Below are 14258 nucleotides of genomic sequence, written 5' to 3'. Positions count from 1 at the left end.
TGTGTGTTTGTGTGTGTGTGTGTGTGTGTGTGTGTGTGTGGTCGAGGGAGGTTGGTTTCTTGGTTGCATACTTGCTGGTGCCCCTGTGTGCTCCGAAGACCATAGTCTGCCCAGCGCCCCTCTGTGGTGATGACCCCCAGTTCACGCCAGCATTCCAAGGGTGCTAACCAGGAGCGGGGCAAGCAGACTATAAATATTAATTACGAGTGTTCCAAAGGTAGCGTTGTGCCTGCCTGTGAACTCTGGCTGTGGTTTCTTAAACTTTGATCTTTTAATTAATGTGTTTTCGGAAATACACTGCTTATGGCAGGTCTGAGTATCAGGTTAAAAGGAATCTCCTGCAGAGATATGAGCCTCCGATTCAGGACTGAATTCTAAATTCTAAAGCACCTCCCCACTAGGATTACTCAATATCCCAGTTGCCTGGTTGGACGAGGGCTTTTCTCCACGGGGATCACAGGTGCTCAGTTCCTAGCCTCTGACCTTCTAAACGGGGAAGAGGGTCTGAGCACTGCTGGGCACGACTTCAAACCAAGTACACATTTCTTTATCCTGCCAAGGCTGTTTGTACCCGCAAACCGGGCAGGGCTGTGGGCTGCTCGAAGGCACTGCAGTTGAGGATAAAGTCCAGCTTGCACATGCCCTCAGTGCCTTGCCTAGCCAGTTTGTTCTGTGGATTTATGGAAATATTACACCATTGTGTGGTTTGAGTCACAGCCTTTCGTGGAGGAGAGCAGGATGTTTGTGACCCATTTACGAAGCACTTAGGTCGGAAGCACCCCGTGCTGGCCCCCTGGGTCGCATAGACCTACATGGAGCCACCACCCACCGTGTGACCCTCATCCCCACACTGCAGGGAGCACAGGAGCAGGGCCCTGGGCACCCTGCTGACAGAGCCCGTGTCATCCTCACAGGAGGCTTCTGTGGCTGGTGGGTGCGGGGACAGTGTCAACTGGGCCAGAAGGTCTGGCAGCTGGGTGCCACGGGTGGGAGTGGGAAGAGAGGAGAGGAGACTGCACCAATGGTGATTGGGGGTGGACAGGGAATGTTGGGTGATGGGTGGGAGGGAGGGAGGGAGGGGAGAGAGAGAGAGAGAAGGGCTGTTCAGTTGGCGTAAGAACCAGAATTTGTAGCTCCTACAAGAGTCTGCTGTTTATGGAGTCAGGACCCCATGTGTCGTGGTAGAAGCAGCTCAGGTTTTGAAGACAGTCTTGAATCTGTCCAGTCCAGCCATGTCTCAGTCAGGTGGCCCTGGCCAGGATGTTATGTCCTTCAGTGTCCTCATCAGCAAGAGTGAAGCAGGACCCTGGGTAGGACATGCCCACACAGGAGTGGAAAGGCTGAATCACATGGTCTCACTATGCCTAACTAACAAATCCCTCCAAATGGTTTTTTAAGTGGTTGTACCATTTTACATTCCCACCAGCCGTGGTAAGAGTTCCAGTTACTCTTGTATCCTCACTTGTCTGTCTTTGTAAATTAGTATGACCTGTCTTTTACATTTCACATATTTTAAAAAGTATTTTTATTGGTTTCAGAGAGGAAGGGAGAGAGAGTTAGAAACATCAATGATGAGAGAGAATCATTGATCAGCTGCCTCCTGCACGCCCCCTACTGGGGATTGAGCCTGCAACCTGGGTACATGCCCTTGACTGGACTCGAACCTGGGACCCTTCAGTCTGTTGAGTGACGCTCTATCCACTGAGCAAAACCAGCTAGGGCAAATTTTATACATTTTAATAGGTTTGCAGGGGTATCTAATTGTGGTTTAAATTAGCATCTTATTAATGAATAATAATGTGTCAGATTTTTAACATCGATTCCCTTTTACTTGCAGGTTATTTTGCTATGCATGTAGCAAAAGCAAGATTAAAATACAAAGTTATGCCCCCAGCAGTCTCTGGGTCACCTGAGTTTGAGAGAATATTTCGTGCACAGTAAGTCATGCTTCTCCACCATTCAGAGATCCGGGCTGGCCACACACTACACACACACACACACACACACACACACACACCCACCCACCCCTCTGATGCGGGGAAAGATGTGCAGAGAAGAGAGAACCACTCTTCCCGGCCAACACCCTTCTCATGATCTTTGAAGCTTGAGGTAGCCAGTGCGTGGAGTCTCTATACACCTTTATTACAGGTTTGGAGGGGCCTTTACAAAAAGGCTGGGCTCTGATGGCTCTACTCCCTTCCCTGAATTTCTCCTGAGATGGTTCTCAGCCCTAGCCCAGTTCTTGCCTTAGAGTGTAAGGTTTAGGATAAGTCTGTCCAAATCAGATGACTAGTAAAGCCATTTCAGCTTTATCCGAGGCGGGGTCTCTGGGGATAACCACTTCATTCCAAAGCCTACTTGGCCACCTGTTCTGGTGTGAAGGGCGGGCTCCCCTGAGCTCTGCCGGTTCCCGAGAGGGGATGCACTTTCTTCTCTGGCTCTCCTGGACCAAGCACGGAGGCCCGTCAGCCTCCCTTAGAGGTCTCATGGCCTTGGCTGTAACGGAAATGCTGCCTTTTCCCCTACCTCTTTCTCCTGCTGCTTTGCTCTAAGCATAGTCAGGAAGCCTGGTGTTACGGCGAATTCTACCTCTAAGTGGAACTTGACATCTCACAGCAATCAGTGCAGGGTCCCTCTGAGCACCACGGAAGTACCTGTTTCCTGTCTGAGGGGAGCCTCAGCTTGGATATTCGTTTGCCAAGCAAAGATGCTTATTATGAAGCCTAACTTACCCAGTTACCAGCCCAAGGCCCCTCTCCAGAGCCCCCATTCAATTCCCCTTCTTTTCCTACACAGATTGAGGTGACTTATCTCTAGAGTTTCCCAGCCTTTTACCAGAACACATTTTTTTCCCAATTGTGAAAATAGCAGTTATAATTTCACCAAGGGCCATTCCTTCATGCTATTGCTCAGCTTAGAAACTTCTATGTTGTTTAATTTGAGCACCTCGATTCCTTTAGATTAAAGGCTTTTCTAAATCTGAAAAGTAGATCCAAGTTTTAAACGGATCTTGCCGCAATTTAAATACATTTCCTCGGATTCTATCCTCACTGGAAGGAAGTAGCTGAGCACCTCACTCCTCTTCATACACTTGAGGATCATTTATGGAGTGACTTTCATCTTCTGCATGTTGAGGCTAGGGAGCACGAATTCTTTAGCTGTTTTTCTCCAATCATTGCAAAAATTAGGTTGTTATTTTTAGACTAAGACTTTTCATATTACTTCTAAGCCAGGAGTCTAGAAGTATATGTAGTGCGTTTCATGTTTCTGGGTAAGATAGAGGAATTGCTTCTTACTTAGTTCTTGTTAAAGTATCCTCATTTAATTCATGCTAAATTATTCAGTTCCTGGTCCAGAATTAACCTGCCACAAGGCCCAAGTAAACCCAATCGTCACGAGTCTGAGTACTTTTTGTAATATTACCCTCTTCTTACTCTTGTAGTTCTGTAATTTTGTTGTTGTTACCATTTCACTAGTTTTTTATAGTCATTTTGAATTCTAATTCTGAAATTCAGGAATTAAAACAAGTGACCTTAATGCATATCTAAAGACTACGGAGAAAAGGAAAATTTAGAAAGATAGTACTCTTTCAAACATTCTGCGCTACTAGGATGATGGGAATGTGGGTCACCTTTTTTTTTTTTTTTTTAAGTTTTTAAAAGATATCACACTATGAGCACGGCATTACAAATGTTCTACGTCTGATCAGGTTTTCTCTTGAGAGACCGTAAGCACGTCTCCACTTTTCTTCCACGTGTACTCATCTTGGGCACTGGCTGGGAGCACAGAATGTACTTACCCACTAAACGAGGGCTTGAGATCTCTCCAAGATGAAAAAATGACTCTAAATGGTGAGCTGTTCGAACTCTAGCATCCTGCTCCACAAGCCACCGGTCTTAGTCAGCTTGCGCTGCTGTAACAAAACACCACGGACCACGAGGCTTAAATAACAGACATTTGTTTTCTCCCAGTTCTGGAGGCTGCTCGGCTAAGACCAAGTTTCTGGCTGATTCTATTTTCTGGTGTTCTCCTTTCGTGGCTCTCCATGTTCTCACATGGCCTTTCCTCTGCGCACGTGTGCCTGGGTGCTGGGAGAGTGAGGCCGGTGGGTGCCAGAGAGCTCCCGGCTATTTCTCCTTATAAGACACCAATCCTATGGGATCAGGGCCCTTCTGCCCTTGTGTATCCTTAAGTACTTCCTTACACCAACATATGGATGGTAGGGCTTCAACATATGAATTTTGGGGAGGGCACAAGCATTCAGTTAGTGCCACCACCAAAAGCTTCTGTCGCACAGGCTGGGTGATTTCGGGGAGTCAGGGGACGGCTGGCATTTGATGAGCTGCAAGCCTCACTCCCTCTCTGCTCACCCTGTTCCTTGTCAGCCACATCGCTGACAAGTGCTGGTTAGAGTCATGTTCTCCTGCCACCCCCCACAACCTCCCTCGGGTGTCCCCACACAAGGGTTACTTGACAAGGAGCAATTTAGATAGTTACGCGTCTATAAAAGATTAACTCAGCAACCTCTCATCCACAAGACTATTCTGAGTGTATTAGCCTGGTGCTCCGACCCCCAGTCAGAGTAATAATCCAAAAGACGTCCCAGGGTCGAAAGCCAGCGGCTGGGGCCTGGGGCCTCTGTTAACAGTGCGAGCAGCCCGCTGCTTGGGAAAACAGCCATGAAGCAAAAGGAGGGAGAAAATGCAGCAAACAGAAACTCGAAAGAGGAAAACCCACGAAAGCGCCTTTAAGTTGTTTTTTTTTAGTTTTTAAAAGATATCACACTATGAGCACGGCACTACAAATGTTCTACGTCTGATCAGGTTTTCTCCTTTGGCGAATGGTTCAGATTTCCTATGAGCAAGATTGTTTTTTTTTTTTTATTGCGAGCAAGATTGTTATAAGCAAAGTTGTCTGTTCATTAGAAATCTCTCTGTCAAATCACAAAGATGTTCAGAAGTGACGTGTACCCTGAGAGGGTGCACTAAGTAATCTGCTGGGGAGGGGGGGGGATATTCAAACTTCTATTTATACTTAAAATTTCATCCTTTCGTTTCTATTTTGTGTGTATTTTATAATACATATGATATTCTTTCCAAGTCAATTGTATTAGCTGTGCTGATGGATCAACCCCATATTCCCAATGGTTGGACACAATGGACGTTTCCTTCTTGCTCACGTGAAGTCTTATATGGGTGTTCCTATTCGGTCGCCTTCCACGTGGTCATTCAGAGGCCTCAGCTCCTTCCGTCTAAGGGGTCTTTCCCCATCCAGGTCCTCAGCGTTCTCCCCATTCAACCAGCGAGTGGGGGAAGGAGCTTGGCACACCCTCGACTTAACCATTTGGCTCAGAAGTGACATATTTCACTTTCATGAACTTTCCATTGGCAAGAAGGGGCACCGCCTGAATGCAAGCGGGCTGGGGGTGTAGTCCCAGACTGGGCAGCACCCACTCAGTCCATCGGCCGTCAACTAGCACCTCTGCTACCGTAGGCATGTGTATGTTTTTATGAGGGTTGTAGAGCTGTTAGGGCTATGTGATTAAAACCATTTGGAGACTAATGTTTCAGGAACTGTCAGAGTTTGGGTTGCCTTCCATTAATTGATTCTTTTTTCCCCCCCAAATGAGGTGAACTTTGCAGTACCCTTAATGACTGAGACAGGGTCCCAACAGCATTTAGTTTGGGACTGCTCTCCCTGCTCCCAGCCCTCGGATCCAGGTGGGAATCTGCAGAGACCACACGTCCTAAGCCTCATGGCCCAGACTCCCTTGGACTTGGGTGGACCATGAGGGTTTTAGCAGCTATAACGACTCAGTCTCAACAGGCTCCACCAGGCCGGCCTTTAGGATGACCACCTAAAGTGCCTGGCACTTTCTCAGTCTGGGCACTCAACGTTCTGTGTCCAGGGAAACCCCTTAGTTCCAGGCCAACCAGACAACTTACCGGGTGGTCCTGGTTTTAAAGCTGAAAGTCCCATGTTCTGAAAACCTTCCCCGTCCAGGGCAGACCAGGACGGTTGTCCACCGACTGTCCTTTCAGCAAAGACTCTTTCTGTTCTATGTGGAAGGTGAGGCCCATGGTGACATCTGCCTGTAACAAAGGAGAACCTCCCCCTGCTCTTTTCATGGGAAGCTTAAATATCAGAGGAGCACAGGATCATGGCGCAAAGAGGGCTCTAACCAGCCAATGAGGGGACAGCCTCAGCTTCCCTCAGCAGACGTGGAGGGAAGGGGTGGGCATCACTGGGGGCCCTCAATGGTGCCTACTGTTCCCACAGGAAGGGACATTGACACAGCTGCTGCCAGCTGTTTTCTGTCCCATCTGGAGATTTTCCCTGAGAACCTCCTATATCAGTGGTTCTCAACCTTCCTAATGCCACGACCCTTTAATACAGTTCCTCAGGTTGTGGTGACCCCCAACCATAAAATTATTTTCATTGCTACTTCATAACTGTAATTTTGCTACTGTTATGAATCGTAATGTAAATATCTGATATGCAGGATGTATTTTCATTGTTACAAATTGAACATAATTAAAGCATAGTGACTAATCACAAAAACAATATGTAATTATATATTCAATATGTGTTTTCCGATGGTCTTAAGCGACCCCTGTGAAAGGGTCATTCGACCCCCAAAGGGGTCTCGACCCACAGGTTGAGAACCGCTGTCCTATAGAAGATGACAGAATAGATCTGCCTTCATGTCTGCAAGAGACCAATAATTATTCTCATTTTGGTAATTGTGATCCGTTATTGAAAGGATTGTTAAGAACAAATTTTGAGAGTTTGGTCCCTTTGAGTTCAACAAAGTCTGTTGACAGCTTACCGTGAAGAGCTGTCCTGGGACACATCCACGCATGGGCCACTTCCCCGTGGTGGGCACGTGCTGGAGGTCATCATGAGCAGGTAGGATGGGATTCCAGGTATCTTAAGGCCAAGCAATCCCGGTGTTCTCGTCAGGCAGCAGCAGAGAGGACTGTCAGTAAATAGCAGGGCCCCAGGACTGGCTTAAGGCAGGTCAGCAAAGGAGGGGCCAGGGGAAAAGTATAGTCACTGGGACAGGAGGTCAGGGGGAGACGTCAGTGACAGCTCACAGGGGCAAGGGGCTCATTTCCTGGGGAAGGAGGTGCAGGGATATGGTGCTAAACTGGCCCAATGCTCCAGGCTTTGGCCTCCAGGATCACAAATGCCTGTTACCTTCCCATCCTGACCTGAATCTGAATAGCTTCCAACAAGCCCTGCTCACTAGGACCTCAGCCCTCCTCCTCCTATCTTCTCAGTTACTTTCCGGAGCCCAGCGGGTGTGTGCAGGGGCACAGCCCCTCCTGGCCAGCAGTGTAAGGCATGGCTGTGTGCCGCCCTGCTGGAGTCCTCCCCAAAGCCTCGTGGGTCGTGTGGGTGAGAGCCCCATTGGCTTTCAGAGCTCAGTGTTTGGGGGGCCGGGCCCTCAGGTTGGGGTGCTGGGTGTGCGGGCATCACAAGGAAGCTGGGAGTTGAGGGTTCCCTCTTGATTGTAGGGTGCTGTGCTGGGGGTGGTGTTTATGATGCGAGTGTGTCTGGGCCTTTTCTTATAAAAATAATACAGAGTGGGCATTTCCTCAGTTGACCGAGGTGTAGGAGCCACTCAGCTGGTGTCTGGACTTTCAGAGGGAGTTGCTCTGTGTGCAGCTGTACATACCATGAGAGGAGAGAGGTTCGGGGGCCCCTGATGTCGTCATCTGGGTTGCAAAAACCAAACCAAACCAAACCAAACCAAACCAAACCACTTTTTTTTCCAATTAAAAATATCACTTATGGGCTTCACCAGCCACTATCAGCTACTTCCGGGTCAATTGCCCATTACCTCAATTTAAGTGCTCAAGCTTTTAAGGCCTCTTTAAGAAAGCATGTGGACAACACGGTGGTGATTGCAGGGGGAGGAGGAGTGGAGGTGGAGGAGGGCATAGAGGGGATAAATGGTGATGGAAAAAAATAAAATTAAATTAAAAAAATAAAGCATGTGGGATCATTGATAATCCTGTACACGATGACTCTCCCACCAAGATCCACTCAAGACCTCATTACAAATTACATTAAAGTTCTTTCTGGTTGTGATATTGTCAGCAAAGAAGGCAGCCAACCTCGCCAAGATCTCTGGAAGGCGGAGGAATATGATGCATCATTTTCCCTTTGCTAGGTGCAGATGCATTAACTATGGTTCCCAGAGAACTGTTCCCTTTTGCTTAAAATGGTATCAACGTTTCCATCCAAGTCTTCCATGAACAGAGGCAATCTGAGTTGACATGAAGACAGAGCTTCGGAATCTGGAGCTGACACGGTCTCCCTTTGATTCTCTGTGAGGCCCCGTCAAATTGGGCTCAGTGGACTCTGTCTGTCCTCTGTACAATGGGAATGAAATATGCTCATTCATTTACCTCAGGAGGTTTTAGGGAAATTATTTGAAGACCATTTTAAAAAAATGTGCCGAGTCACTTAAGTGGAAGCAATGGATATGAGGGAATTTGGGGGAAGAAATATCTTTAATATGAATTGAGTTATTTTCTGGGTTCTTCAGATAAGATAGAGAATACTTTTTAGGCTCAGAATCATGACAATCTCAAGGCCTTTCTTATGGAAAAGAGCATGATTCATTTCTATTTCTGGCAACTTGTAAGTAGGAGAGTGATTCCTGGCTTTGCTCTGAGGTTTAAACAATGTTTCAGTCTCACCTCAAAAGATTCACTCTCTCCCTGGCCGGTGAGGCTCAGTTGGTTGAGCGTCATTGTCCATTGCACCAAAATATCACTGGTTCAATTCCCAGTCAGGGCACATGCCCAGGCTGTGGGTTTGATCCCCAAAGTCTTGGTGTGTATAGGAGGCAACCAATCAATGTCTCTCTCTCACATGGATGTTTCTCTCTCCCTTTCCCTTCCTCTCTCTTTAAAAATCAGTAAACACATATTTTTAAAAAAGAGTCATTTTACATGGAAGGGCCATTTAAGCTCTTTATGTAAATTCTTATATTATTTTTGTGAAAAGACAATGGACAGTTTACCTCTAGATTGAAACTCAATACTTTGGCGTAGAGTTTTCTCAGAAAATAACTCATGTCTTTACCTTTTTCCTGCAGACAAAATGGTGTGGAGTTTTACCCGCTATTCATGATTACACTGTGGATGGCTGGATGGTATTTCAACCAAGGTAATTGCAAAACACATTCCACTCTGTTCCAAGGAGGAGTATGGTTCTTGGAACGATTGAGGGGTAGACATGCAACCACACATCTACGAATCCTGGAGATTGTTTTAAACAAAACCAGCAACGTCTCTGTTCATCAAAGAGCACTGTGCTGCAGATAGTCTAACTCTGCTCTATTCTAATTTAATTCAATACTTTAAAAAAAAAAGTTGAAACAAATGATATGTTGGGCACTTCAGAATAAAAACAACACAACATTTGTCTTGACTTCCAGATCTTGCGTTAGTTTCTTGACCTCCTTTGGATCATGTCCCAGACCCCCTGCAGGCGTGTGTCCTGATGTGCAGTTGATAGTGGGGGAGGCGAATGGCTTGCCTCATCTTAGCTCCATGTCACAGTCCCTCACTGTGGTTTCCCAGCAGAATGTCAACTCCCTGAGGTCAGGAATTTGCCCCATTTGCTGCTGTATCCCCAGGGCCTACTGAAGGGGGTTGGGGGGCTCTTGCATGAAAGACTAACAGCCGTAACCAAGACTGATGTCTAAAATCCCAAGCCATGGAAGGACCCAGTTGAAGCAGAACCTGAGCCGCTGTTTATTCATGTGTCATCTCACGCCCCTGCTGTGGGCATCCTTCCCTGGGCGGCAGTGATGAGAGCGGTAAAGCCACGGTGGTGGCCGACCTGGACTGCTGGCCTTAGCACTGTGGTCAGAAGCACGTGGAGAATACTGCTGCCCGGTCCCACCCACATCTGGGGGCTGCCCAGGCAACGGAGTGTTTGAAACCTCTTAGGTGATTCTAATGTATAGACAGAGTTTCGAACCCCAGCCCTGGGTTCTATAATTTATTCCTGCTTCCCATACAAAGAAACTGAAGTACAGAGAGGTTAAGTAATTTGTCCAACTTAACATTTACCAGTGTAGGAGAAAATCAGCTTTCAAGTACAGAGCAGGGTCTATGGAATTGGACCCGACAATCCATGTCCCTTTTCTTGAGAGTTCCCAGGGATGCAGTGCTATTGTTTGTATGTAACAACTCTACAATGATGTACTTTCTATTGGACTGGGGTATCCTTGGCGAGCCGAGGGCTTTACCCAAACTATGCCTCACGGGAGGTTAGATCAGGGCCAGCTGCCTTGGCTGGAGAAAGTCAATCCGTTTTGCTTTCTTTTTAAAAACATTTTTATTGATTTTTAGAGAGAGAGGAAGGGAGAGGGAGAAAGAGAAACATCAATGGAGAGCTACCTCCTGCTCGCCCCTTACTGGGAATCTAGCCCACAGCCCAGGCATGTGCCCTGACTGGGAATCAAACCAGCAACCTTTTGGTGCATGGGAGGAGGCACCAAACTGAGCTATACCGGCCAGGGCAATCCCATTTGCTTTCTGGTAACTCTGATGGCCTCATTTGAGTTTGACCCATGATGGCTAAGACTTAAATAATAAGCCCAAATCCCGCTACTTTCAAACGCAATCCTATCACCTTCTTCTTGTAATTTTTACTGTCGACTGAGAAATTTCAGATAAAATGTCCTTTAGAGAAAGACTCCTTAACTTTGTTTCCACTCACACTGTTGTCCCTTACGGGCACGAGTGAAGGCCTGGTTCCTTGTCAGGTGAGACCACGGCTGGACACTGCTCACTAGCCTGACTGGTCAACGTGGGGGATCAGGATGCCCTGCCCCTCATAAAAAAAAAAAGTGCCTTTTGATCATGGGACTCAGCCTCTGCCATTGGAGCCATGAGACCACATGAACAACTAATAAGAAAAGTGCCTTTTGATCATGGGGCTCAGCCTCTGCCATTGGAGCCTTTGCATTTCGCTGTGATGGGCCCACTGCCTGTCAGGAAGGCATTTCTCAGGTGTCTTCTTGTTGTAATTTTCTCTGGGTTCTTTCTCATCCGAAGTAAGTTGCCTATTAACTGCCCCTGAACAGTTCTCACTGTTTTTTTGGGAGTCATTTATTAGATGGGGAGTTTCAAACGGTAGCCTGCTCAGGGACTCTCCACCTCCGCAGGCACCTTGCTTGGCATCCTTCAATCTCCTCAGAACGGAAAACCAAAGGCACTGCCCCCAGTTCCCACTGTCCCGTCCCTCATCTCCTTCACCGCACCTTCCAGTCTAGTTTTCTTTTCATTATTCTATGTATTTGTCGTCAGTCTTTGCTGATAAACTCCATAAAGGCAGGGAGCTTGTATCTATCTCACTGCTAACCCCAATTCTTAGACTAATGCCTGGTATGTAGAAGAAACTAGGCCTGGCTGGTGTGGCTCCTTCGGCTGAGCATCGTCCCATGCACTGGAAGGTCAATTCCGGGTCAGGGCACATGCCCAGATTGCGGTTTGATCCCTGCTCCCCCCCTCCCCCCACCCGTCGGGGAGGCAACTGATTGATATTTCTCACACTGATGTTTCTCTCTCTCCCTCTCCCTTCTTCTCTCTCTAAAATCAACAACAACAAAAAGAAAATGTTTGTGACCTAATAACATACTGACTTTAATTCTATCCAGCATATCAGAATCGCACAGATACGCTCTGTGTGTTTCTGAGAGGGCTCTGGCAGTTCCCACCGTGCGGTGCTCAGGAAAGAGAGGGCTCCTCATGTAGGGAGGGTGCTGATGTTTTACATTGGACAGGATGGCAGGACATCACGCCATGCTTTATATTTCTTTTAGGTAAAACTTATTTTTAAAGAAATCAGAAAATCTGATGTGCACCGTTCAATGAGTTTTGACAAGTGTGTACACCTGTGTGACCCAACTCCCTAGGAAGATAGAGTACATGACGACCTCCCAGACGTTGTCCCATGCCCTTCCCAGTCAACCCCTTTCAGCGGCAAACACTGTTTGGAAGGTTTTCTTCCTGGTGTAGTTCTGCCCGTTCTGGAACTTTCCATATTGGAAGCACACACTGTGGCCTCATTCACTCCACAACATGTTTTTGAGATTCACCATGTTTCTTTTCACTGCTGAGTGATATTCCACTGCATGAGTCTCACAGTTTGGGGATCTGTCCTCCTGTTGATAGGCTTCTGGGCTGTTCCCAGTTTTTGGCTATGGCGAATAAAGCTGCAATGAACATTCTGTACAAGTCTTTTTATGGGCATGCGCTTCCATTCCTCTTGGGTAAATACATAGGAATGGAATTGCTGGGTCAAAAGTATGTGTCGTTTCAAAAGAAACTACCAGACCTTTCCCCCAAGTGGCTGTATTATTTTGTTTTCCCACCGATAACGTATGAAGATTCCTACATCACCAACATTTGTATTGTCAGTCTTTTAGTGTCTGAGCCATTCTCGTGGGCGTGCAGTGGTGTCCTCTTGTGGTTTTAAATCACAGTTTGCTGATTCTGAATGATGATGAATAATGTGGAAAAAATTTTCATGTGCTTATTGGTACACTTGTTTATCTTTTCCCGTGAATTCTTTATTCAAATATTTTTCCCATTGCAAAAGTCAGGTTGTTTTTCTTTCAACTGCTGAACTGTCGTCAGAATTCTCTATGTATCTTGGACACACGTCTTTGGTCAGACATTTTGTGACCATTTTCTCAGCTTCCACACTTTGAGAGACTGCCCTCAGACTGTATCTTCTTTGTGTTTTTTTTTTCTCTATAGGTTTCGCTACTTGTCTGGGTCTGGTGTACATGTATGCCCGTCACCAGTATTTCTGGGGATATTCGGAAGCTGCTAAAAAAAGGTAAGGAGAACCCAAGAATTAATGTTTGGGCAAAAAGCAGTGGACAGAGTCTGAATTAGCGTGCTGTTCCTGAGAGTATTAACAGCACCGATGGGTGTGTACTAAGTGTGCACTCTTTGATCATCACACTTTCTTTTAATATATCTTTATTGATTTCAGAGAGGAAGGGAGAGGGAGAGAGAGATAGAAACATCAATGATGAGAGAGAATCATTGATTGGCTGCCACCTGCACGCCCCCTATTGGGGATCGAGCCGCAACCCGGGCATGTGCCCTTGACTGGAATTGAACCCGGGACCCTATAGTTTGCAGGCCTACACTCTATCCACTGAGCCAATTGGCTAGGGCTGACCATCACACTTTCAATCCTTGCAAAAATTTTGTGTTATCTTCAGAAAGTTACCAAGGAAATAATCCTGCCTAGCCTGAACAATCCTTTGAATGTTCAAAGGAGCCAACTAAGCCGTGTGGTTAGGCATCCCCTTTAATTTATATGATGAATGCAAATTTTCAAGTGGCCAAAACATGGAAGTTCTGGGCAGTATCTACAGTGAGCAGCTGACCCCAGGATGCCCAGCTTCACCACTGTAGCCCTTTAACACCTCCCTCCCTCATCTCTGCCCTGCAGGATCCTTGGTTTCCGGTTGAGTCTGGGGGCTCTGGCCTTGTTGGCCATCTTAGCAGTTCTCGGGATTGCAAACAGCTTTCTGGATGAATACCTGGACATTGATATCGCCAAGAAACTGAGGCACTTCTAACCCCCCACTCCCCACCCCCCTGCTCAAATGCTTGCAGAAGGTATTTCTACTCTGAAGGTTATATGGTTTCACTTGTTCCATTAAAACAAAAATAAAAGCCTTGGTTCTGCTTTTATTGAAGTGGCTTTGTAGAAACACACCCTTAGAGACTCGATTCCCTGTGTCTTTAAGAACGGAAGTTTGCTCTGGGAGGGTATATTGAACCATCAGTGGAAGTGCGCTGGGCCTGGTTAGAGAAGTGCAGGCTGAAGTCCCGCCCGCGTGGGGCTTGGAGAGCCTGCCGCTGGACCCCGCGGGGCTTTCTGTGGACCGTAGCCATCACCTGCCTCTGAGACTGCTTATCCCTGGATAGAAAGTTCCAGACAGACGCTGATAAGACAGCTGATCTCACTTAATTGGCGGCTGGAAAGCAACCCAGGTGGCTGCATGTGGGGGAATCAGGCAAACACACAGAGTAGCCAGAGCAGAGAGCCGCCGACTAACAGCACAAAATAAGCCTGGCTGTGAAAATGGACTTTATAAAGAAAAAGGAAGGCATATTATTTTCAAGGCACCATCCAGGGACCTGTGCTCAGTGAGCGTTCTGCCCCTGGCAGGGATGGGGAGGGCCGTGGTCGGTCGGGACCGG

At 47.0% G+C, this 14258-nt stretch overlaps 1 protein-coding gene across 3 annotated transcripts in view; it reads left to right on the top strand.

Annotated features, from left to right (window-relative positions):
- MGST2 (microsomal glutathione S-transferase 2) overlaps positions 1 to 13745 on the top strand; it is a 14166-nt gene extending 421 nt beyond the window's left edge. Inside the window, exons 2-5 of one of the 3 annotated variants that reach the window (XM_005877724.2) lie at positions 1838 to 1937; positions 9113 to 9183; positions 12792 to 12873; positions 13501 to 13745. In XM_005877724.2, coding sequence (XP_005877786.1) covers positions 1838 to 1937; positions 9113 to 9183; positions 12792 to 12873; positions 13501 to 13630 — 383 coding nt within the window. In that variant the 3' untranslated portion in view covers positions 13631 to 13745. Of the gene's footprint in view, positions 1 to 1837; positions 1938 to 9112; positions 9184 to 12791; positions 12874 to 13500 lie in introns of those variants that run through there. The other 2 variants (XM_014549004.1, XM_014549005.1) reach the window with 2 other exon arrangements.
- Positions 13746 to 14258: the final 513 nt, after the last annotated feature.

Source organism: Myotis brandtii, unplaced genomic scaffold (assembly GCF_000412655.1).
Source record: "Myotis brandtii unplaced genomic scaffold, ASM41265v1 scaffold53, whole genome shotgun sequence".
In the NCBI taxonomy this organism is placed as follows: Eukaryota; Metazoa; Chordata; class Mammalia; order Chiroptera; family Vespertilionidae; genus Myotis; species Myotis brandtii.
This window is presented reverse-complemented; position numbering and strand designations above follow the sequence as displayed.